Source organism: Ipomoea triloba, chromosome 13 (assembly GCF_003576645.1).
Source record: "Ipomoea triloba cultivar NCNSP0323 chromosome 13, ASM357664v1".
Taxonomy (NCBI): Eukaryota; Viridiplantae; Streptophyta; class Magnoliopsida; order Solanales; family Convolvulaceae; genus Ipomoea; species Ipomoea triloba.
In genome coordinates, this window is record NC_044928.1 from 20527114 (window position 1) to 20553084 (window position 25971).

At 32.7% G+C, this 25971-nt stretch overlaps 3 protein-coding genes across 5 annotated transcripts; 1 reads left to right on the plus strand and 2 right to left on the minus strand.

Annotated features, from left to right (window-relative positions):
• Nucleotides 1-3520: 3520 nt before the first annotated feature.
• On the plus strand, nt 3521-12663 carry LOC116002535 (histone acetyltransferase of the MYST family 1). Of its 3 annotated transcripts, none has more exons than XR_004094489.1 (10): nt 3521-3961; nt 4894-4982; nt 5253-5312; nt 7521-7730; nt 8409-8477; nt 8760-8921; nt 10260-10353; nt 11405-11547; nt 12053-12333; nt 12490-12663. XR_004094489.1 is itself a non-coding variant. In XM_031242704.1 (9 exons), the coding sequence occupies exons 1-9, from the start codon at nt 3652-3654 to the stop codon at nt 12254-12256; spliced, it is 1341 nt and encodes a 446-aa protein (XP_031098564.1). In that variant the 5' UTR covers nt 3521-3651; the 3' UTR covers nt 12257-12483. The 3 variants fall into 3 exon arrangements, 1 of the variants encoding a protein (XP_031098564.1); XR_004094488.1 differs by having other exon boundaries at nt 12497-12663; XM_031242704.1 differs by lacking the exon at nt 12490-12663 and having other exon boundaries at nt 12053-12483.
• Nucleotides 12664-14499: 1836 nt separating this feature from the next.
• On the minus strand, nt 14500-15018 carry LOC116001336. The gene has a single exon (XM_031241220.1). The coding sequence runs from the start codon at nt 15016-15018 to the stop codon at nt 14500-14502; it is 519 nt and encodes a 172-aa protein (XP_031097080.1).
• A 2706-nt stretch (nt 15019-17724) lies between these two features.
• LOC116001337 (cell division cycle 5-like protein) lies at nt 17725-19775 on the minus strand. Its single transcript, XM_031241221.1, has 3 exons — nt 19710-19775; nt 18733-18918; nt 17725-18474 (listed from the first exon to the last, which is right to left on the minus strand). The coding sequence occupies exons 1-3, from the start codon at nt 19773-19775 to the stop codon at nt 17725-17727; spliced, it is 1002 nt and encodes a 333-aa protein (XP_031097081.1).
• Nucleotides 19776-25971: the final 6196 nt, after the last annotated feature.

The following is a 25971-nucleotide window of genomic DNA, read 5'->3' on the forward strand; positions in this document are numbered from 1 at the left end:
TGGAACAAAACGACAGCGTTTTCGTGTGGGCGAGAATTTTGGCCTAAGTGCATTTACTGCTCTTCTTATGGCTATTTTATATTAGAGATATATATATATATGTATGTGTATATATATATATATATATATATATATATATATATATATACTTTAAGATAATAATATTAATAACAATAATAATAATAGTAGTACTAATAACAATAATAATATAAATAATAATTAGAATTGACTAAGGGGGGTGTATCCAATCATGACTTTTGTAGATTTTTAAAAACTTTTAAAATGGTAGATTTTAATAAACTTTTATTGACTTTCATAGAGTCGTTCAAAACTTTTTAAAACTTTGTAAGACTCTATAAAAGTCTGTATAAAAAAATTGCATAAACTTTTATCAACTTTTTTATTTTAAAAAGTCTACAAAAGTCATTAAAATTCTAAATTGAATACATCCTTACAAACTTTCATAAGCAATTCATAACAATATTAAACACTAAAATTTATAGTTATAGAATTGTTCAAATAAAATATTTAAAAATATAATTACATTTTCTTGAGAAATTAATATTTAAAAAAATATAATTACTAGTTGCATAAAATAAAAAAAAAATTAATAATATATATAAAAATTATATTTAATATAATGCTAGGTATCAAGCAAAGAGCTATTATTTGCAATAATAATAATATGAGACTGCTAACAACAACAAGGTGCTTCTCTTTGTAGCCTCAAATTGCTATTATGAACAATAGTTCACTATTCGTAATAGCATGTTGTTAAAAAGAAAAATAAAAATATATTAAGAATAAACATATGAATATTATGAAGCATATAGTAAAAGTTGACGGTGATAGATAAAAAAATTTACTCTATTCATGTATTTAGGAGAAAAAGTTTAGAAGTTAGGGATTAAAAGTTCATAGAAAAAAATCAAAATATACAAGCAACAAGAAATAAAAATAATAAAAATATATCTAATCTTTGCATTCTTAACATTTATATATAAATACTAGTTTTATACGCGCATTGCGCGTATGAGTTAATGCCCAATGTTTACATTTAAATAAATATTTGAAAGTATATCAATGCAAGATTATATAGGAGAAATTTATACATGGGTAATTGAATGTCGAATTTTTTTATTTGAATATCTAACTCAAAGTATATGAATCCAAGATAATATAGAAAATTCATTATAATTATTACTAAAATAAATGTTTGCAACCTTGTAAAATCGATAGTCTAAATATTTGGTCTAAAAATGATAGTCTAAATAAATACTACTTTTCATTTGAATTTTTCTAAGTATTATTAATTCTCTTTTGAGTAACATTGTCATTGTCTTCATCTTTACTATTTGTTCTCTTCCTTTTCGTTGGTAGTGTGTTATTTGCAATTCGGTTATTGTTGGTAGCATAGATGACAACGTCATGCAATGAGATTATGATATATGAGCTATGGACTTTCCTTTAGGTGTTCTGCTTGGGGTTCATTTGGTTCAACCATTATTGTTGAATGAGTTATTGTCAATAAAGAAATCCCTAGTTTAAGAAAAAAAGATTAAATAAATTAATAAAAATTTGAAATTTTAAAATATTATATATTCCAAAGATATTAAAAAGTAGTTTCTCGCTTCAATTTGCTGGGTAATGGGTTATTTGAGTACTTTCATTGTCAACAAATCCCCCAAGTAGTTAATTTCAAACAATTGTTTTTTTTTTTTATTTTTTTCATGGTATTAAAGAAATACATATATATCATTTTTTGGTGTAACTATTAATTTATTTAATTCAATAAGAGTAAAATAGAGTGATTCCGCTTCAATTTGTTGGGTTATTTGAGTACTCTCTTTGTCAACCAATCCCCAAGTAGTTAATATAATTAGTTTCAAATTATTTTAAATTTTTTTTTCATAGTATTAATAAAATACTTGGTAAATAAATATATAACATTATTTTGTACTATAACTTTGATATTTAATTACAAGATATTGTAAAAATAAGATAATGGACAATATAATGAATATCAATTGATAAATTTGAATGTAAAGAATCTTTGCATGAGAGAAAATAAAGACAATATAACTAATGAAATTATTTCTTTTATTTAATTTAATTTTTTGATAATGAATAATTTTTTCAAATAAAGGTATTGTAGACACATAATTCTAAATTAAAGAAATACATATGTATCATTTTTTGTTGTAGCTACTAATTTATTTAATTTAATAAGAGTAAATAGAGTGAGAAACTTAATTATGTCAAATTTGATTGAGATGAGGTTCGAACCTAAGACCTTTCTTATATGAATTAATGGGTAAGTTAAAAGTTAACGGAATATTAACGGAGAAGATAATATTTAACGGAAAACTTAACGGATAATCATAAAAGTAAGGTTAAATTAGGTAATCTCTATTAATAATATTAATCTGAATTATCTTAACCATCTATTTGATTAAATAATTCATCTGAACCATCCATTTGATTAAATAATTTGACCGCCATTTTTTCTACCCATTTTAGGCCTAACTCTCTTTGGCTCTTATTAGTATAGTAGATATAGTAGATATATGTACGTACCAATATTTAAAATAATAATAATAATAAATGATGATGATAATAATAAGGTTTCCAATGAACTTTAAAAGAAATAAAGGGTTGGGATGGTTTAATGGTAAAGACTTTAGGTTTCAAAAGGAATGATTTATGGTTCAATTCTCAATGTAAACAAAAGATATTTTTTTTTTCTATGCGCATAAAGATCAACATCATTTCAATTCCCAATTAAATATTTTTTTTTCCTTTAACAAAAATCAGGGTATTACAATAAAACCAACACATTCGTATGGCCAGTGTATGGGCTTCGAGTGGATGGCGAGGGATCTTGTGGGGAGCTTTCTTTAACAAAAATCAGGGTATTACAATAAAACCAACACATTCGTATGGCCAGTGTATGGGATTCGAGTGGGTGGTGAGGGATCTTGTGGGGAGCTTTATTGCGGCGAAAGGTTGGAAGTGGTGGGGTTGTTCCTGACACGGGCGACGGAGGTTGTTGGCATTCGGGGAGGCTTTGAGTTGAATCAAACAGTTGGGTTTTGACAGGATTGAGGTGTAAATGTGCAATTAATAAATTAAACAAGTAAAGTATGTGAAATTGAGACATTTTTCTTGATAGAATTCAATCATATTAATTACATGGTATATATTACAAATTGTCTTTTTATCTGTCATACTAGTTGTGATGAAAGATTAAAATGTATTTAACTTAAATTCCATTAAAAGAAATCATAAAAATGTCTCAATTACACATATTTTGCTTGTTTGATGGTATTTTTTTTGATGAGTGCTTGTTTGATGGTATTAGTGACATATTTAACACTCATTCCTTTTTTTAATTAGACAGGGTTGTAACATAAGAATTAAATTGATACTAGTTAGAAAGTTTAGAGGTGTTTGATGTAATATGTAGTAAAATTGGAGGACCAAATGTTACTGAATAAAATGGCAAGATGTCTTTCCGAGCGGCTAGCGATATACTGACACAATCGCAAACAAAATTTGCGACGCCCACGAATTCGATGAACTAAAAACGTAATTGAAAATTGGATCGCGAAATTGTGTCCAAAATCTGCATCGTAGAATTCTCTACTGAGCATGGGTTCCATAGATACGCCCACTCGAGCCGAGAACGGTTCTTCGAGTCCACTTCTCAACGGCACCGTCAATGGCCAGGCCGCCGGTAACGGAGCAATCCAGTCCATGGCTGTGGAATCCAACGGAGGAGCCTCGACGGAGAGCGATGCGTTGAAAAGGCGGAAGGCCAGCATGCTACCTCTTGAAGTAGGCACGCGCGTGATGTGCCGCTGGCGAGACTCCAAGTACCACCCTGTAAAAGTCATCGAACGCCGGAAAGTGTCCGCCGTGGGAAACAATGACTACGAGTACTACGTTCACTACACAGAGTGTAAGCAATTTGTCAAGGCTTCCTTCGTAGTTCTTACTATTTTCCCTCTCTTTCCTATTGAAATTTAGGGCTTTTTGTTCCTCAGTAATTTGGTTCGTAATAGGGGGAATTTTGCGGTGGAAACAATGTCTAGGAGTACTACGTTAATTACACAGAGTTTAAGCTATTTGTCAAGGCTTTCTTCTTGCTATTTTTCCCTCTCTTTACATTTGGTAATTTAGAAAATTAGGTTTTTTTTTTCTTCCATTATAATTTGGTCTATAATGGTGTAGGTCATGTGCAATTGCTTGTGAATGAGATTGCAGCTCTCTATCTCAGCTTAGGGTTTGCACTGAGCAGTGGTTTTGTTATTGATTTTGGTGCAATTTGTTTGCTTTTGCTTTCTCTTTTGTGACTTTAGCTGTTTCTCTTGAAATTTATTCATTTTCAAACAAGAATTGCTTTAAATGACTATGGCTTCTTTTGATAACTCAATCCATTTCTTCTCTGGACAGGGTAATATTATTCACTGGGATTTGATTTTATAGGTTTTTTGGTCATTAATTAGATGGCTTGAGAAACTATTGACTGCTTGGTTTTGACCTTTTCTACAGATTGAGAATGTATCATTTATCAATGTCCTTGTATCCTCATGTTGTGAACTAACAATTGCTGATTCATCTAAGTAACAATTAGCTTTATTCTTGATACACGTGTTCACTGTGTCTGAACAATGCATTTAAAGTATATACTATCTTGCATTTTAGCCTTGGATTTTGTTTTGATGAACAATTGATTTTGAGCTGGTTAATTGTTTTTTTCTCCATGGTAAAAGTTGATGAGCCCCAAGAATATTACTTGTTGCTTATAAGAAAATTTTAAATTCACTTTAAAGAATATAAAGTTCTTGATTGTTTAAACCTGAGTTGTTTGCCCCTTTTCCCCCTTTGCAGTCAACAGAAGACTTGATGAATGGGTTAAACTTGAGCAACTTGATCTGGACTCAGTGGAGACTGTTGTGGATGAGAAGGTGGAGGACAAGGTGATTTTTGGTAATCCTTTTTTGTTAGTTTGCCCAATGGCCTTAGCCCCCACTCCCCATTTGTCTTGTTCCTTGCCCAGAAAAATAAGAAATAAAAACGAAAGAGGTAATTAACTGAAAATTGATATATGGTCTAATGTAAAGAATTGCCTTTCATTATGGTGCACTGGAAACTGATTTTCAGATGACAGGGTAAGCCTCCTGTTAATAATTTATGATCTCCATTTCTTTCACAATCCTGCTTCAGAATTTCATACCTAATCTTTTCAGGTGACAAGCTTGAAAATGACACGCCATCAAAAGCGTAAGATTGATGAGACACACGTGGAGGTAGTTTGCTATTTTAATCCTGTTAGTTTGAACTGCTATTGTCATTGTTGTGGTTCTTGCTTTTCTTATCATTATAATACATCTCTTCCACTGGTGTGATTACTAAGTGCTTCTATGTGAACTTAATTGCCTTTATTAGGTGATCTCTAAGCAAAACCAAATAATGGAGATACCTAATTTAGCTGAATGTGAATCATTTTCTACTATTACTCTGTTCTTGTACATAAACTTAATTACCTTTACTTGGTGATCTGTAAGCAAACTCTAAACATTCAAATGATATGCATTACCTAATTTTTTTGGCAAAAATGTGAACCAACTTTACGCTTTAGAGCATAATGCTCTCCCACTAAAAAAAAAGGAATGGGAGAGTGAAAGACAAGGAATCGAATTCAACCACATAGGGCAGTTTCACCATAATCCATAAACCCAATCTAATTGATGCAAAAAGCCTACTGTAGAGTTGTTTACTAGCTAGTTGAGGCTTTTCCTTTATTTCATTTTAGCCCTCTATTATTTTGTTGAAAACTTTCACAAGAACAGAGTTGCTTTACAATTAAAAGAGACTGATTATTAGGGCAAGCACTGTAAATGAAACAAGCTTCTTTGTGAACAAGCTCAAGTCAACTTGTTTAACAGTCTAACTTGACTTGAATTACGTAAATGAGTGTGGTTAGACATTAAAAGTTTGTTTAGACGTTTAGTAAATTTGCTTGAATAATTCTACCAAGAATTTCATATAAATTTATTTATTAATACATTGTACTATAAAACTATAATAATATACAAAAGTTAACGGAGTAATTAATTACACAGTAAAATCATATATGTTCAAAATTTAGAAGTATCAAATGTGCCACCTAAGGTCAAGCGAATAGTGAGGATGTGTCATCTTATTGGAAAACACACCAATGAGGTACCCTAAAGTAAAAGTGCAATTGGGTTCTAAATGTTACCTATTCAGTAGGTTACGGCTAATTTGATGATGACTAAGCGTTCATGTGCACTACTTTTCAAACATGGCAATGAATTGAATGACTTTAAAGAATTTTTATTTTTTTTTAAATGCTAGACAAAGACAACCGTCTGTCTTACATTACGAAGACTGCTTAGTGGTCATCTTTGTTTAGCCTCTATTTTCCGGACAAAGACAGCGACTGAGCTTTCTCTGGTGTTATTATGGCTGACTTGAAGAAAGCCATGTTTGCCAAAAAATTAAAAATAAAAAAATAAAAAATAAAAATGGGCAGTCCTGTCTTGAAGAGTCACCGGATTGTCTTCGTCTGGTGATAAAATTATTAGACGAAAAGAGACCGGTGATACTTCTGGACAGCCATGGCTGTCCAATTATTTATTTATTTATTATTACTATTATTATTTTTGCAGCCATCCCTTTCCTTTAATAACATTGGAGAAGATAGCCCAATGACTGTCTCCATTTGGAATTATTTTATTTTTATTTTTAAAATTTTGTTTAAGGTTAGGCTAATTCGTTGCCACATTTACAAAATTGTACACATGGATTCTTATTCAACACAAATTAGCAGTAACCCGTTGAATAGGTAACATTAGTACCCAATTGAGCTATTTTGCCAGGTTTAGGGTACCTCATTGGAGGTTTTTTTTTGTTTGTTTGTTTGTTTGTTTTTTTTTTTAGCTAGGGACCTAATTACACTATTTGCTCGACTTAGGGGGCTGATTTGACACTTTCTCTATGAAATTTGAATTAAAAATTAAAATAAAAACACTTTATTTGTCTACTCAAGGTCAAGTTCACTCAGCTAAATAAGCAGCTAAAGCAAGCCAATCTTAGGCACCAATGAGTATTTGTTGATTGAGTGAACTGACCTCAGCTTGACTTGACTGTTTGTTTGAATGCGCTGATCTTAAACACTTCTGCTTGCTTAGCTATTAGAGGAGCTAGTCTTTCTCCATTATAGTTGTATTTGTGCTTTCTGGCCTCTCTGTTGTGTTAATGCATTATGCATGTGCAAACAAGTTTAGATAGAGTGCTTATTGGAGTAGCTTATATCAATTACTTTAATAAACAAAACACGTGTTACTTAAAGATGATTGCCTGAGGATTTGGTTATCAAGTGCTTCTAGTGGAATGCTGTTATAGCTTTTTTCTCCATTGCCAGTATGTGCTGTATAAGATAGGTGAAACTTTTGGCTGTATAAGCAAAGGTGCTATTTTGTTTTTTTCAGGGTCATGAAGAACTTGATGCTGCTAGCCTGCGAGAACATGAAGAGTTCACAAAGGTTAAGAATATTGCAACAATTGAACTTGGACGATATGAGATTGAGACATGGTATTTCTCCCCATTTCCACCAGAATACAACGATTGTACAAAGCTTTTCTTCTGCGAATTTTGTCTCAATTTCATGAAGCGTAAAGAACAACTTCAGAGACATATGGTGAGCTTTGCCTCAAAATTTTCTCCCAACTATTTATTCCTTTAATTGGCAATTCCCCTCCGACTGCAACTAAGTTTTGTTGGTGAAGAATGTTATTGCTATCCAGTTCATAAATAGTAATTTGTACTTGTATGCTTAGAATCTCAAAGTTCTTTTCAAAAGCTATGGCTTTCTTTCATGTATCATCTTCTCAATATGAATACCTGTATATTTAACATATTAAGTGATTTGATTAAATATACTCACATGCATATAGCTATTGCTAAGCTTGCTGGTAAACATAGAAATTGAATCTGCACCACAATATCTGAAAGAATTCATTAATGCCACCTAACCTCTCTTTCTGTGGATACTAGTCCCTCTATTCCCTTGCTCTTTTAGAATATGTACTATGTTTAGCTATCATAACTTCTATACAAGCATCAAGTTTAAGATTGTCAACCTGCTATGCATTTCATTGTGAGCTAAATTGATCTGTCATCCTGCTATGCATTTCATTATGAGCTAAATTGGTCTTGTTGGAATGAGAAGAGGCGTAGGTAGTTGTTATTTATTCTTTCCGATTGAAGTTTGTGTAGTATAGTGTAAAATGCAATAGGCTTTCATTTGCTATTTTATTGATTTCTTCTCTTTTAATGAAGCATATTGATGTTACCTTAAATTTTTTCTGCTGTGTAGAGAAAGTGTGATCTTAAGCATCCCCCTGGTGATGAGATTTATCGAAGTGGTACCCTGTCAATGTTTGAGGTGTGTTTTCATGAACTTTCATGCTTTTGGTTTACTAGAACTTTACTCTCTAACCTACTAATGAGGAAGTCAATTGTACATTGTATCCATAGCTTTCCTGCTGCTGTGTTTTTATTTTGTTTTATTTTTTCAATATATATATTTTTCCTTATACTTTGTGATGTAAAAACACTTTATTTGCCCTGGTGTTTTGTTTTCATGGGTCAATTAATTTGTTTGTGGCTCTGATTAGGACATCTTAATGCGACTTAATTAGTTCTGACATTGGAATGCGCTCAACAGGTTGATGGCAAAAAGAATAAAGTTTATGGACAGAATCTTTGCTATCTGGCAAAGTTATTTCTTGACCACAAGACGCTTTACTATGATGTTGACCTGTTCCTGTTTTATGTTCTTTGCGAATGTGATGATCGAGGGTGCCATATGGTTGGCTATTTTTCTAAGGTAAGCCACTCATTCCCAAAGTTTCTCTCTGCTGTTGAATTGCATCTTGTGACTATTGAAATTTGTCTCCTTTGAAGGTCATGTTAAGCTAATCCTAGGTTTGCTGCTTGTGATTTGATTAAAAAGGGCAATCTTTTATTGTGAATTGAAACTAGTTATAATTACTTTATGCAAATATGATCTGTGTTTCCTTGTGGCACATTGATCATATAATTTTCTCTGGAGACAAGTTGGAGTAGAATGTGCTCAAAAAGTATGCAGAATAGCATCACAAAATAGTGCTGCATATGGAACATTGGAAATTTGAGTTTAGAAACAAGGCGTCCTACTCTGAGTGCAAGTCTAGTATTGGTGAGCAAGAGCAGTCCCTGGGTGAACAAACCACATTCATGGGCTTTGTGTCTGTGGTTCTGAGTCTTCTAACTGGGCACCCCAATTTCATATTCTATCCTTTAGTAAAAACGATAACCATCCTTGCTTTTACACTTACACACTGCAATACCTTTTGTGAAACATTCTCATTCATTGTAACTGATTATAACATTAACCTATCAAGAGGTGGCCTACAGTTATCAGGTTTAGGCTAACATAATTGCCAAGTCGTGTTAAGAGGAGGGTTTATAAGAATGCTCATCCAACTGAACTGGTTTAGTCTGATATTGGGCTTCCAAAAGATCTATACTAGTTCTTTCATCTCTTCTGGTCCTGAGGATACTGAACTATGAGCCCTGAACAGGCTTGGATTGGTATAGACAAACCCAAGTTTTCTTTAGGGGGTAGAGTTCTGTTGTTGCCAATACTTTTAGGTGAGATTATAAGTCTGTATTTTGAATTTTGGCCAAATAAGTGCCATTGGCAAAGCCCAGATCTGTCGTTGGGTTTATTCTTATAGTATTCTTCTACGTTCTCTATGTGTAAAAATACCTAATAGAGGAAGTTGCATTTGAATTTCCTAAAATCTGTATACCTCTCTTTTTGAAGCGAAGTTGCTTCTCTTTTTGGGTCAAGCATGGTATTTAGTCATGGGTAATGTCGAAACTTGGTCATTATTCATTTGATGCCAACTAATAACATCTTGTGAATTAAATGCCAGACCCAGTTGATTTGACTATTTTTTTTTCTCCTAACTTCAACCAATGGAATTAGTAAAATGGTTAATCAGATGTGCTTTATGAGAATAGAGAATACAATAATAGTATCATCTTTATCTCTGTGCATGGTGGTGCTAAAACGAAATATGAAGAGTGGAATATTAGATATACTTTAAGGGACTGGTGACCTATTAGCTATTATAATGAAGAAGATAAGATTTTACTCATTACTTGTTTGATGTTTCAGGAAAAGCATTCGGAAGAATCTTACAATTTGGCCTGTATCCTGACTCTTCCACCTTATCAGAGAAAAGGCTATGGGAAATTCCTAATTGCATTTTGTAAGCACTTGAGATTCTTCAGTTTCTGTTGCATTCTCATTTCTTCTGTTTTTATATGGAGGCTTCTAGCCTCAGTATCCTGTGGTATATTCAGACTACCACCCACACATACACACACAAAGGTCTAGTAGGATATCCTACTATCATTTCCCCTTACTGAGAGCACTTTTTCTTCCTTTTCTTGGGTGTGGTAGCATTTATCATGCAAAAATCATGAAGATTCCATTAAGTAGATGCAAAATGGGTTGGTCTGGAGGGAACGGGAAACAATTTTATCAGTGCTTAAAAAGTTACGTTATGGGCTTCTAATCCTATATTCAGTCCTTAAAAGCTAAACCAGCTTTTAGAATTTCTTAAAACATATATAATGGTTACATGCATACTGTTTTCGTTAAGCTCTAAAGTTCTAATCTATATTGCCTTATTTTTATTCTTAGTTCTTGTGTCAAACCAAACTCAGGCATTCACTTTGTGGTGACCTCAGGGATATCGGGCTGTATTGAATTAATGGATCTAACTCTAAGGGTGTGCTTGTCTCAGGCTATATGCTTGGGAATCTCACATTACCTTAGGAAATGTTATATGCTCTAGTTTGGTTTCCAGGAATGATAGTTTTTATAGTTCATTTTGGTCACATTCCTGGAAATTTCATTTCTCCCAAATTCTTAGGTACTGTGAGATTCCCAGGAATGTGATAATTTGAATAAAATGCACCCTAATAGCATAGCCTTCTTTAAGCCCAAAAACATATTTATGAATTATGAATAGTTTCAAGTGCACTGATTTATCTATCTGAAATTGGAATTTCCTTTTGGGGATGGCTGGGCTAGGAAATATGAAAGCTTTGATTTGATGTCTTAATCTGGAAAAATTCCTCAGCATGGTTTAAACACAAGAATCCTACTTTGTACTGTCTGAAATTGGAGCTGGCTTTTTTACCACTCTCCCCGTTTTTTCCATTTTTTTTGTTCTTCCAATTATGATGTAGGCGGTAATTGGTACGCTTATGTTTTTTGTATTATGGAAGTAATTTATTTCTTATACTGTGTAGCATATGAACTTTCTAAGAAAGAAGGTAAAGTGGGCACTCCAGAAAGACCTCTTTCTGACTTAGGTATGCTAAGCTACCGGGGTTATTGGACTCGTGTTTTACTAGATATATTGAAAAAGCACAAGGGCAACATTTCTATCAAGGTTAGTCTCTGGATGCCTACTGTAATTATCATAGTAGTAAGAACCAATTCTTTCTTATCTGCAAGCTGGCATTTACTCTACCATAAATGCCATGTATAGAGCAATGTGCTTCATGTCTTTAGTATCTTAATATGTTTGTTCAACTCATGAACAATTCACTGAACAATTTTCAAGACAATCAACATGTTAGTTTGCTTGGTACTTACAGAGGTGCGAACACCCGTTTCTGACTTTCTTCACTGGTAGTGTATGTGAACCGAAAATGATATTTACTTGCTTCATTTCTGATTCTCTTATTGTTGATACTATGACCCTTGGATTAAATATACTCCGTAATATTTAAGGGTCTCACATGAACAGTCCTAACAAATCCACCAGTTAACTGCTGCCTAGAAGAAGAATGGGTGTTGAAGTGTGTTGTGAGTGTATTTACAGCATACATATTTCTGCTGTTGATGTAGTGTTCCCCAAAATACTAATAATACTCAAAATGATTGATTTGCAGGAGCTGAGTGATATGACTGCAATCAAGGCAGAAGACATTCTAAGCACCCTTCAGGCCTTGGAGCTAATTCAGTACCGGAAAGGGCAACATGTCATCTGTGCTGATCCCAAGGTGTTGGATCGTCATCTAAAAGCTGCTGGCCGAGGTGGTCTGGAAGTGGATGTTAGCAAATTGATATGGACTCCTTACAAGGAGCAAAGCTAATTTTAAAGTACCTTTCTTCCTTTTACAGCTCCCTCCCTCCCTTGCCCACCAAGGTGGGATATGTACAAAAGATCCAGGTAATTAACATTTGGTCTTTACTCTTTAGGTCAACAATGGTAGGTTTAACAGAATGCCAATGCCCTGTATCAAAGATATACGCTGTGTACTGTATGTAATGCTTGACTATGGTATATATTCTGTTGAATGATTAAAATGTCTTTTTTTTTTTTGAGTGACTAGAGAAAATCGCAGCCACTACTTGAGCGTCGGGTCGGTGTTTACTAGGTAAATTGTAATTTTTAATTGGAGTTGTGGCAGGCAGCACACTTTTTCCCTGTGTTGGTGAATATGATAGCATTGAATACTTTTTTCTTTTTAATTATTCATGCAGAAGCCTAAATTATGTATTTTGCATGGAGTTGCGATTTGAATGCCTAATTAAGTAAAAAAAAAAAAAGGGATGCTCTCTCTATTGAATTTGTAAATGTGCTTGAAAAAGAATTTCGTTTCAGATGCTTGTATGAGCCGTTCAATTGGTTGCAGAGGTGAAATTTATCACAAGAGATTAATAATTGAGTCTTACTAGCTTCAGTGTGGGAGTAATTTTTCAAAATGGGGAACTCTTTGTGTGCGGTGAGTAAAAGTTTAACCCTATGTTGGTCTGTTGAGTTATCATGATTTTTGCACAAATGGTGTGAGGGTATTGGTTAGTTGGGTTATCATGATTTTTCACAAATAGTGTGAGAGTGCTTGGGGTGAGCGATTCCATCTATCACAAAAATTTCGGTTTAGATGTTTCAAATTAAAACTTCCAAGAGGGAAACAAGCAACAAAATAGAGTCATGCAAAAATTACTTGTTTCTCTTCCGTCCCATTTTGTAAGCCGCACTTATTTTTTTGAGTTCCATTAGATATTAGGAAGAAACATTATGGTCCTGTTTGGTAAATGGTTGTTAGCTGATTGGGTTGACTGTTTGAGTTAGAATGTATGATTTGTTGATAACATTGGCTGATTGTAGAAAGTTGTTTGATAAATTAGCTGTTAGCTGATGACTGTTTGGTATAATTTCTTTTCTCAAAAAGCTAATTGAAAAGGCTGCTTTGAGTAGCCTTTTGAATTTTAGCATTTTGGAGTTGCAAAAAGCTTATTATTTACCAACTAATAGTGGTCAAATAAGTCAAAATTGACTGATATGCTGATTATTTATTAAACAGGGCCTATAAATAAAATGAGGGGGAAAAACCATCTAGACCCTGTATTGTGATAGATAACATCGGTTATCTCTCGTAATAATTTAATACAATCAAACCTTTATAATATAAACTAATTGAATAAAGAAGGGATAAAGTATAAATAAGTTATTGAACGTCTGAACTATTTGGGAAACAACAATTAAGTCATCGAACTCGAATAACTCCTAAAATAAGTCATTAAACTAAAATAAAAAAAAAGGGTAATTAACATTTTTAATAGGTTTACACCACTGGTGTTAACCACTAGGACGCCAAACCCATCAAAAAAGGCTGCAAGATTATGAGTGGCGGGCGTCCCTTCGACCACCAAGCGAAGACGAAGAAGTAGATGAATGGATTTGAGAATTGTTTGATAAAACTGAGCAAAAACTTAGCGTACGTATCAACGCGCGTTTTCCCCTAAGATGAGAAGGACGCCGCCATCTCCTTTCTTGCAAAATCGGTCTTATTTCACATGCATAATAATAATAATAATAATAATAATAATAATAAAATAAATAAATAAATAAAATAAACATTTGGCAATCCAATCAGTAAAAATCTAGAGTTAACATGTAAAAAATGTTTTTTTTTTTGTTCAGTAACCTATTCAGGGGTTATTCGAGTCGGGTTTGATAGTTTAATTGCTGTTTTTTTAAATAGTTTAGTGGTTTATTTGTACTCAAGCCCAATAAAGAATTATGAGTTGTTGAATGTAGAGACAATTTGGTTCCAGAATAAGTAGTAAGATTGTGATATTCACAAGGGAGTTTATTTGGGCTAGGGAACTAACTAAAAAAAAAAAAGACAAATAAAGGGGGAATAGAGAGATATCTTTACTAAAAAATAAACATTTTATTAGTAAAATATTATCTATTTAATAATAGTTCAAAAGAAGCAAGAGTAGACGAAATCTGAACTTCAAAAGCAATAAATTAAGAAAAAAAATAACGAAAATAATGTAGAAATTAGAAGATGAGTTGAGCAGTTGAAATTGGAATATTGTATAATTACAAAGGAGTAGGATGGATGATTTGATTGTTGTTGGGTAAAGAGTAAATATAATGAATCTCCAAAGTCTTCAACGAAGCCCCACAGGATCTTCTTCTACTCCATAAACTCTTCACTTGGCCTCCCGGTGGTTGCTGCTGCACCACCGGCAACGGCGGATCTAACTCGCTTATCTTCACTTTTCTTGCACTCCTATTCCTATTCCTATTCCTATTCCTATTCCTATTCCTCCTCAACAACTCCCTGCAACTATATTCACCGTCTCCGGAGAAAAAGCTGTTGAGCTTTGTGTGGTTTTTGGAGGAGGAGATGGGGCCCGCGGTTGGGAAGCCAACGTGGATCTTGCTGTTTCGTCTCTTCACTTGTCCCATACAGCTCACTTTTGGGGAAGAAGGATCTTTGCATTGCTTTACTACTTTAACATCTCTGATAATGGAAAGCCGACACAGCATCGGAAGGAGGAAGCTGCTATAGCGCTGCTGCTGAGGATTATTATTGCATTTGTATTCGTTACCCATTTTGATCTCTTAGCTTGATAGATAGATATCAAGATTCAAAAACTTAATTGGCTCGTCTACCTTGGAGCTCAGGTTTATTAATATAGATACATCTTTGGGAATCGGGATGGTTTGGGTGTGCATATATATATATATATGTATACACATACAATAGGTAAAGAAAGAAATTTTTTTATATTAGCTAGCTAGGTATCTTCTTTGTGTGTTCATGGGATAGTGATCGAGGGTTAAAAATATATGTGAACAAACTTGAGGCATGAGATCAGGTTAATAAGAAAATGTCAAGTCTTTGTTCAAATTTAAGTGTACAATTCTTTTCAAAGTGTTTGTGAGGGGAATATATATATATATATATATATATATATATATATATATATATATATATATTTATTTATTTATTTATATTTATTTATTTATTTATTTATTTATTTATAGTTTTACTTCATTCTTAGCCATTGATCTAGATTAAATCAACTACTCAGATTTCATCCCATTTTTCACATGAGGTTCCTTTGCACATAAACCATCCCCAATATATATATATATATATATATATATATATATATATATATATATATATATCTCTTTTGATATATAGCAGTGCTTTAGAACAGAAAACAAAGAATATGGGAGTTTCATTTTGTTGAATTGGTGTGTGACTAATGCAGAAGTCAAGTATTGTTGTGTGTGGGTGTTGTATACACTTTGAAAGTCAAGAGTTTGATATCACCTCTGATTGAAATTTGCCCATCTTTTGGCCTCTATAAAATAAAAAATGAATTTATTTTAGACCATTGTTTTGGAAATGAAGAGTNGGGGGGGGGGGGGGGGGAACACATGTTTGGAATCTTCATCATGTTCTGTTCATGCCTGGAACCTACTTAACCCCCTGTCCCCTTGTGCCCAAAACAATCTTTTCACATGAAAATTTCATTATTAGTTAATGATATTTTATAACAACAAATTATTTATTATATTGGTCATAGTCTGCACAAATTATATTAAAGATGAGCTGGACTGGTAGACTAGTGATTTGATGACTTGCACATATTATTGACTGAATACCTTGTCTTGAAATATTTTAGAGGTTATAAAATTGTACTATTTTTAGTAAAGTGAGAGGCATAAGATGTATAAGCTTTCTATTATTCTGTTAATCTATACTATAATAAATAAATAAAAGTAAAATCCTCCTATTTTATTTTCCTGCTCAAACCTTTGTAGTCAATTAATTAAATATTTTATTGGTCAAATAATAAATAAAGCTTATTTGGTAAGAAAATGTAAAATAGAAATTAATTAATATCTATTAATTGATAATATTGTTTCTATATTCACATATTATTTTATTGGTCAAATAATAAATAAAACTTATTTGGTAAGAAAATATAAAATGGAAATTAACTAATACGTAGTATCTATTAATTGATAATATTGTTTCTATATTCACATCACATATCAATCAATATCAATACTATTACTAAAAGTAAAACCCCTCTTCAACTTTCCTGCGCAAACTAATATTATTAATTAATTCGTAACAAAATTAATAAAACTTAATTGGTAACAAAATTTTAGTTAACAAATTCTGAGAATAATTAAATCACTATAATTGTGAGAATAATGGAAACAAATTCTGCATAATAAAAAAATTCCTTAGAAAATTTTGCGTAATTTTGGAAGAAATAATAGCTCAAACTTACTGAATACCAAAATAAAAAATTAATTAAATAAGACAATCTAATTGCTTATCTTTCTATCCTACCGAGCATGGAATTAAAATGGAGTTAATTTCAACAATGATCTTCCGACTATGTTGATTTTCCAAAATTAATCCCCGATTTTTAATTTGGACAATTTAGGTCCATTGACTTTCAAATTTTTTCCAATGTTGGTCCTTTCGTCAAATTTTGGTTAAGTTGAGGTCAAATAGAGTAAAATTGTCTGTTCACCTGTATAGTGTATTATTACTCATATTCTCATGTCTTATACACTATATATACTCGTATTCTCATGTCTTATACACTATATATATGAATATAATCTTAGTCGAAGAGACTTTGGCTGGGATTATATGGCTTCGATTGAGACTTCGACTGAGATTATATTCATATATATACAACGTATAGGACAAGAGAAATACGAGTAATAATACACTAAACAGGTAAATGGACAATTTACCCCTTCATTTGACATCAATTAACTAAAATTTGACGAAAGGATCAACATTGGAAAAAATTTGAAAGTCAAGGGAGCTAAATTATCTAAATTAAAAATTGGAGACTAATTTTGAAAAATCAACATAGTCAGAATACCATTGCTGGAATTAACTCAATTAAAATGTATGGTGTTTACTTAATTAATTCTCTCAACAGACTAACCTATGCAAAAATTGGCCAGATTTAGGCATGCAATTAATCTCAAACACAAAATTATAGGATAAACAAAGTTGGTTGGCGAATTAAATAATTATTGCAAAACTAGTGTGTTAATTTCATCACATTCCTAGGCAATAATTTAGTAATGCATTAAGAAACTAGCATCAACAAGCCCACGCAACATCATCTTTAATTTCAAATTAAACAAGCACAAGGCAACCTAACAAAGTAACAATAATAGTAAAGACTAAAGGAAGTGAGAGTTGCCGTTGCTGAAATTGATTAGAGTTGGAGTAGGATTGCACTAAACTGCCCAGAATTTGCCGTTTTAAAACCAGCAACGTCTTTGATAGCTAGCAATAGCCTCCAATTCATGATCTGAAATTTGTGGAGCAGGAAGATTCAGTTTAGTCCTCTTCCTCAGTGTTTCAGGATAATCATGGAGAATGGCTGAAGGGGCAATTTTATTCCTAGCAATATTATCCTGCTTTCTCAGACGGGCCTCCTTATCTACTCGTCTTTCACCTTCAACTTCTTCAATAGTAGTTGGGAACTTATTAGGTTGTTCCACTGTACGGTTTTCATGAGTAACATCATAAAATCCTGGAGGTGGTTTCTTCTCAAAGGCTATTTCAGCATTATAGTCAATAAAACCCTTCTTCCTCTTTCTGTTTCGATGTCGAACATCAACATCATCAATTCCAGCTGCCTTCAACTCTCTCCTCTTTTGTAAACAAGCTAGCCTCCGAGCCTCTTGGAGTTGTTTCTCTCTAGCTTTCCTTTTGGCCTTCTTGCCTCTTGTATTGGCAAACCGTGCGCATGCTTCAGAAAGCATCTCTTTCTCGTCCTCATCCATATCAACAGGATCAGGACGAGCCGGCCTTGATTCCGGATTTGGATCAATCTCTCCTGGCCTCAGTTTCCAATTCCTTAGATAATTCTCATCAAGGAGCATCTCGTAATGTTCCAGGCACTGTGATGGGGTACGGCCCACAATAAATGCAATCGTTCTCCACTGCGTGGGCATAAGCTTTGTAAGGTGAAGAAGCTTCTCATCTTCTTCTCTAGTCCACTCAATCTGCAATGTCATTAACAGTTAGATAGGTAGGTAATTACATATAGTCTAGTCTATATGAATGAATAGATAGAAACTAATCAAGTGGCTCATGTGCTTGCACGGGCAACTAGATCTGCGTCTGTCCTTGGTGTTTGGGACTATGTTCCCCCGACTGTATTTGAAACTTGATTCTTCTTTGATCTTAATGAAGGTTTTGATTTTCAAAAGATAGAAACTAAACTTGTTAAGATCGAAACAGAAACAAAAATAAAGACTTGCCTTTTTGATGGAAGGGTGGAGCCACTCATACCAACGAGCTTTGCACTGCTCGGCGGATTTACGAACGAGAAGGGAGGAGTTACGGGCCCACTGGTTGTTGCCATACTTCATGACCGCCGCCTTCAGGATCTCATCCTCCGTGTTCTTCCATGCTCCTCCCTTCATCATAATCCTCACGATGAATCGCTTTCAATATGAGAACAAAATATTTGTGTTGATTGAATTCGATATCTACAATGGTAGAGATATGGGATATATATAGAAGAGAAGTCTCAAGAGTCTCAGGATACCTTTAGGAAGGTCACACTATGCGGCTTCACCAGAAGACTTTTGGCTAATAAATAAAGCTTATTTGGTAAGAAAATGTAAAATGGAAATTAACTAATATCTATTAATTAGTAATATTGTTTCTATATTCACATATTAGTCAATACTATTAATAAAAGTAAAATTCTCCCCTTTAACTTTTGCGCCCAAACTAATATTATTAATTAATTGGTAACAAAATTAATAAAACTTAATTAGTAACAAAATTTTATTTACCAAATTCTGAGAATAATTAAACCATTATAATTGTGAAAATAATGGAAACAAATCCTGTGTAAAAAAATTCCTTGAAAATTTTGTAGAAATAATAATTTTTACACCAATAATAATAATTCGAATACTTATCTATATTTCTATATCTATAGTTCTATACTACTATTAATAAAAATGAAATAATCCTTTGTGAAATTCCGACCCAAATAATAGTAAAGATAAAATAGAAAAGAAAATTGATATTACTAATTGATTGAAAATATATAAAAAAAAAATCATAATGGAAAAGAAAACCGGAATTAGGCAAATTGAAAAAGGAAAAAAGGATATTACTAACTGACTGAAAATTATTTAAGAAACTTTTAAAAAATTAATTACACTTTCCTTTTGAAAAATTATACAAATTTATAATTCTCACATTTTCTACCTATAAATACATTCTTTATTTTGTACTGTCTCCCTCCTCTTCCCATGCCTGTTACTCTCTCATTCCCTTCTTCCATTGCTGAGTAAGAAATCATATTACAACTTTATAAATTGACATGTAATATGCATTATTATATAATAGTGGACACTATATTTACTTTGTAAATTATTTCTATTTTATTTTTTCTATATTTATTTTAATAATAATATAATTGTCTAAATCATATTACAATACCACTTTATGGTAATAATTAATTGTCGTAGCAGGAAGCCTCCGTAAACCACCGCAAGAATGGCAAGGTCTTCATCGATCTGGCGGTGTGCAATGAGAAATCCATGTAATTGCAGGAGGAAATCCAGATGTCGAGTACGTAAAAGTGGGGGCGAAATTGAAAAATGAGGTTCGTGTGGATGAAATCAATGTTTCCTGCAATATTTTCTATATTTGAATTCAAAGTAATTATTAAATTTTATATTAATTTGGCTTATGTAAGATATTGTATCGCATCTTTGATATGTTATCCTCTTCTTATTCTTTTTTTATCCTTTTTTTTAATGCCTAATAATTCCCATAAATAATTATTAATAATTGTAAATTTAAATTAATTAATTATTAATAATTAATTATTAAGGCAAATATAATTTATTTTGTACCGTGGGCACATTATTTTTAATAATTTTGATTTAATTAAATTATACCTTAATTATAAAAATCCTACCTAATAATTTTAGTATTACACAGGACACAATAATTACCATAAATAATGTCTAATAATGGTCAATTTGTATTCAACAATAAAATTAATAGTTAATTTTTAAGTCAACTATAAAATCTTTTGTCCTATGGGCACATTATTTTTAATTATTTGGATTTAATAATATTATATCTTATTTATAAAAAATTTAAAGTAATATTTTTAGTAGTATGGATGTGACTAAGAATTATTTTAATTATTAAGAAAATTAATAGATATTTAGCTTGATAATAATCTATATGTTATAAATATATTACTAATGGCCATTATTTTGAGACTTTTCATTTACCACTTTCCAACTCCCTCATTATGTTGAGAAATGAAGAGTTGTACTATTGTATATATATACATGTTGATGGATGAATAAAAGGTGGTTTTTGAGCTTTTGAGATCTNTGATGGATGAATAAAAGGTGGTTTTTGAGCTTTTGAGATCTTGTGTTCTTGTTCTTCTTCTTCTCCTTTGCCTTATCTACACTACATTATCATATATATAATCCTAAGCAATTACCGGGCAATCACCACGCGAGAACTGAGCTAATTGAGAAGCCAAATTACAACACGTTATCAGCACGAGTCTCTATCGTGATTTTCGGTGAACGGTATGCTTGCTATCTTGTCTTGTGCATTTTATTATGAAATCTATGACTTTATTTGTGCATATTGCCTTCCAATATGAATTGGAACCCCCAATCCTTGTGTCTGCGAAATGAGTACTCTCCCTTTTTGATTTTATTATCTGTATATGTGTGCTTCTGATAATTAGTGTGATAATACTCCATGTTTGTTAACTACTTGTGAGTATATATGAACCCCTCATCAAGCTATGGTTAAAGTTTTGGAGTAAATACATGGGTTTGTAATTATAAATTATCTTGTTTTATCCTCCTGAATCATGGATATGTATTAAGCTCTACATGAACCATGATGCTTGAAAATGGTAAATACATGTGGTTATGTACCAAATTGTATGTATATGTATCCATGTATGTTCTATGACTTTGGATATCAAATGCATAATCAATTCTTATTATGTTTGTATCGGATTGCTGTATTTGCATCAGAATACTAAGATACATATACGCATATTTTTGTAAAATGGTGTTTCTTCATCCATTGTTTGAACATGTATTCAAAATAGTGATTTTTCCCATTGTTGTTACACATTGCTTCGTAGAGTTACACGAAAATGATGATCTTGTAGATCATGTCCTCCATTGCCAAATGTGGTTTTATTAAACTCTCTTTTGGTAGAAGCAATTATTAAACTTGGGCTCTAGATATTGAATACATTTGACATCTAAGGAATTGAGACAAGCTTTTGTTGCTAAGTCACAGAGCACTGATACCCAGAAGGTAAAAGTTCTCATTTTCATACGTCACCACTTGAATCGCGACCTTAAAAATGAGTATTTGATTGGAAGTCCCTGAAGGACCATTTCGACCAATAGTCATCAATTGGGAAGTCCCTGAAGGACCATTTCGACCAATAGTCATCAATTGTCCTTCCTTAGGCACACCATTTCGACCAATAGTCATCAATTGTCCTTCCTTAGGCACGATTTGACTAGGTTTTAATCTCGAGTTTTAAGATTATAAGTCAGTAATTGACTATAATTTAGCTCTGCATAAAATAGTCTCGCAATTAAAACTCTGCAATTTAGCTCTGCATAAAATAGTCTCGCAATTAAAACTCTGCAAACAGGAAGTTTCAGATAAATACTTATTTTTAAAACTCTGCAAACAGGAAGTTTCAGATAAATACTTATTTAAAAATACTATGTATATTTTTCATGCGAGTAACCTTGTACTCTAGCAGCAGTACAAGACAACAAATTATGAAGCATTCTAAGCTAATTTTAGCACTCAGACAACAAATTATGAAGCATTCTAAGCTAATTTTAGCACTCATTGTGGCTAAGAAACAGCATTCTAAGCTAATTTTAGCACTCATTGTGGCTAAGAAACATAACTAGTTGTTGATGAAAGCACTCATTGTGGCTAAGAAACATAACTAGTTGTTGATGAATAATCAAAATGCATGTTTGATTGGTTTTTCACTAGTGCCTGAAGCACATAATGTTGCCCAATCGAGCAATTCTATAAGGGGTTGAGGTCGAGGTTATAACTGGTGTGGTATGAGTTTCGAGCTCAAAAATAAGAAGCAAAGTGATCAAGATAATCAATGACGATCATACTTATTGAGGCAAAATTCTAGCTAGAAGTTTGCTATCAATGTGGGTGTGAAGGGCTTTGGTCCCTACGTGCCGCACACCAAAGCATTTTGCCATCGAAGAATGAGTCTCAGCTCATCTTGTTGATTCTAGTTTGCTTGAAGCAAATACTGTAATAAATGATGATAATGAAATGATGAGGTATTGATGAAGATGTTTGAGTATTGCATGAAAATATATTCATGTATGAGGAGTTAGCTTATGCCTGAAGCATACGTGACCGCAATATTTGAAAAGTTATTGCATGGCCGAGAAGTATATATATACTTACGAGTGCAAAGAAATTTAAATTTACTGATTTTCTTTGCTGATTTTACTACTCGGTTTAACTATTTGAAATTTACTATTCAGAAGTGTACTTCTCTAAGCTTACCTTTCTAATCTTACTTCCCGGAGTTACTTCCCTTAGTTTGGATGTTTATTTATGAAAAGTTTTCTCATGCATGAAATCGTGACCCTCGTATGCAATTAGCTGGTTGCTAATTCAAGGTTGAAATTGTTCCAAAAATCCTATATCAATCCTGGAAGGATTGCTATTATCAAGAAATTATGATAATCCTCCTTTGACTAAATTTAATATGCTAAGATATCGAATCTCCCTATGAATATGTCTTAGTGCAATTCTGTGTTATTTAAGGAGTGGTATACCCCTTTATAAGAATGATCATTGACTTATGACATACATGATATGATTGATTTAAATGTTATTAGCTTGAAATATAGAAGCAAATGATATCATATCAGTTTGTCCGAAGCAAACGAATGAATAAATTATATCATATCAATTTGCCTGAAGCAAATGAGGGAGTGAATTATATCATGTGAATTTGCACGAAGCAAATTAACCAATGAGTGAAACTAATAGAAAGTTGAGGATAGAGATGTTTGGGAGATCTTGAAGATCTATATTATTTGACAAGCTTCCCAATTTTCCTATGATTATTGTGTACTCTTATAATATCATTTGATATGTATGCTTTCATATTTGATCGATCATAGATGATTGCGTATATGTTTTGGGTACTTCATATGTTGCGGTACATTTTTTTTTAAAGGCTTTAAAGACCCAAATGATATTATAATATGGGCTGAGCTAGTGAGTTGCCTTGGGCAAATATTTTTTTGGTGAGTCAGATTCCTTCAAGTGCATATTATATAAAGCATATTTTGTGGAAGAAAATTCTTAAACTATGTATNACTATATCACCGCCATTGCGTACCTCCAAGGGCTATCAAAGCCTCCGTCTGTTGTTTAAAATACTTGAGCCCATGATATGGGATCAATATATAATTAGGTACACTAACTGCACACTTGAAGATCGTTTCACGGCATTAGGGGGAGATAAAAGCCCAAATTTTATAGAATGCCGAGAAATTTCATGGAATGATTGATGAAAAAGATCTTCAGTATTTAAACCCACATATTAGGTAGACTGAACTAGAAGTTCAGAAGAGGTAAACTGAACTAGAAGTTCAGAAGATATCTAATATGCCAATATATATACTGATAAGAAGAGTGACTAGGTCTCACATATCTTCCCCAACTTGGACCGTATATTTATTTACCAATGCTCCTTGACGCGAGAAGCGTGGAGACATATTGGTATAAAAGACAAGAATCCGCGGAAAGCTAAATCTAGTAAAAAAATTCGTCACTCTTGAAATCTCTTAAAGAAGTATGTCTTGAAGACATTCGTCCAGAAGGCGAAAACCCCCAATAAATTTACAGGTGCACCCAAAATCATAATATTGGGGATGCGGAACAACCAGATAAAAATATCTCTGGGAAATGGCTAGAGTCTGGTTGATTTAGAAATTGCCATGAATTTTATATATATGGGAGATTTTATGAAAAATATTATAGTTGTCGACAACACAATTGCCTTATAAATTGCTCTTAATATATAAGAATCTGGATCCAGAGCTAGGCACCAGTAGTGCCCTGATTTTTTTTTTAATGTATAAAGGAGCAATTAAAGCATGTATAGCTCAGCTCGCTAAAATTGTATTCTCTTTATAATATGTACACCATTTAATGTTAACCCAGCAGGTTACAAAAGAGAAATACAAACAATTTGGTGGTATGATATAAAGCGAGATTGGCAGCTTAAGGGTTTACGCAGAGACCCTGAATTGATTTTAATCAAATGTACTCTCCCACAACATATGGCATTACATTCCGCTAATTAACATCATTGGCAGTGAATTGTAAATTTAGATATGCAGTTGATGAATGTCATGACCGCAAACTTATGGGTCACCAGATGCTAATATTTACCTGTAAATCCCTGATAGATTCAACACTTTTGAAATGAGGAAAGTGAAAATCGCAACATGTATCATTATGACTTGAATATTATTGACTGAGTGTTTTCCTCCCGAAGAAGGAATATGAAAATAATATGTACCATTATGTGTTCGTTAAAGAATTGCTAATGGAGTTATTTATTTTATCTTCTCAGTCGATATTGATGGTTTATATGTTATTGAAGCACATAAAGAGCTTGGTGATATTAGCTCATGCTGAAAGACGGAGTTTTGAAATGAAAGACTTGGGAAACCCAAGTATTGCCTCGACCTGAAGATTGAGATTCTCTTTGAAAGAGTTTTATATACCAGTTAGCCTACTTGAAAAATGTCTTGAAGATGTTTTATATGAATAAGTATCATTTACTTATCACACTGACGGTAGTCCAATAATCTCTTGAAGTAGATAAGGGACTATTTAGACTCGAAGATGATAATAAGGATATTTTGGGACTAGAAGTCCATTATCGTTGTTATTGGAGCACTATTATGGAACTAGAAGTTCCATAGTCGCATCAGGCCTGATATTGAATTTGCGATGAACTTGCTAGCAACGTTTAGTGCTCCCTCTACAATGAAATATTGAAATGATGTTTAACATATCCTTTAGCATCTTCGAGGTATAAAGATTATGATATTTATGTGAGAAACCAATACGTGGTTTTGGCGGGCTACTTGGGTACTGGTTCTTTTATTTTGATCCCCATGATGCCAAGTCCCAAACTGGTTATGCTATATTTTTACCCCCCCCCCCCAATGTCCCATATGTGGACAAATAAAGATTGTGTTGCCCAAGCAAGTAATAGGTTTGTTAATGAGAACTTTACAAAAGATATTGCACCTAAGTTTTACTACCCACATGAACTCCAGAAGATTAGTAAAATTCTTGTTGAGAAAGTTCGCCCTCGTGAACAATCTGGCAGATATGTTCACCAAGTTTCTACCTGCATCCAATTTTGAGTAATATGTTTATAAAAT

Coding starts and splice junctions, on each gene's coding strand:
- LOC116002535 (XM_031242704.1), top strand. CDS start 3,652: ATGGGTTCCATAGATACGCCCACTCGAGCCGAGAACGGTTCTTCGAGT. Junction 10,354..11,404: donor GAAATTCCTAATTGCATTTT/GTAAGCACTTGA, acceptor TATACTGTGTAG/CATATGAACTTTCTAAGAAA. Junction 11,548..12,052: donor AGGGCAACATTTCTATCAAG/GTTAGTCTCTGG, acceptor ATTGATTTGCAG/GAGCTGAGTGATATGACTGC.
- LOC116001336 (XM_031241220.1), bottom strand. CDS start 15,018: ATGGGTAACGAATACAAATGCAATAATAATCCTCAGCAGCAGCGCTAT.
- LOC116001337 (XM_031241221.1), bottom strand. CDS start 19,775: ATGGAAGAAGGGAATGAGAGAGTAACAGGCATGGGAAGAGGAGGGAGA. Junction 18,919..19,709: donor GACAGTACAAAATAAAGAAT/GTATTTATAGGT, acceptor TCATATTGAAAG/CGATTCATCGTGAGGATTAT. Junction 18,475..18,732: donor TCCACCCTTCCATCAAAAAG/GCAAGTCTTTAT, acceptor ATGACATTGCAG/ATTGAGTGGACTAGAGAAGA.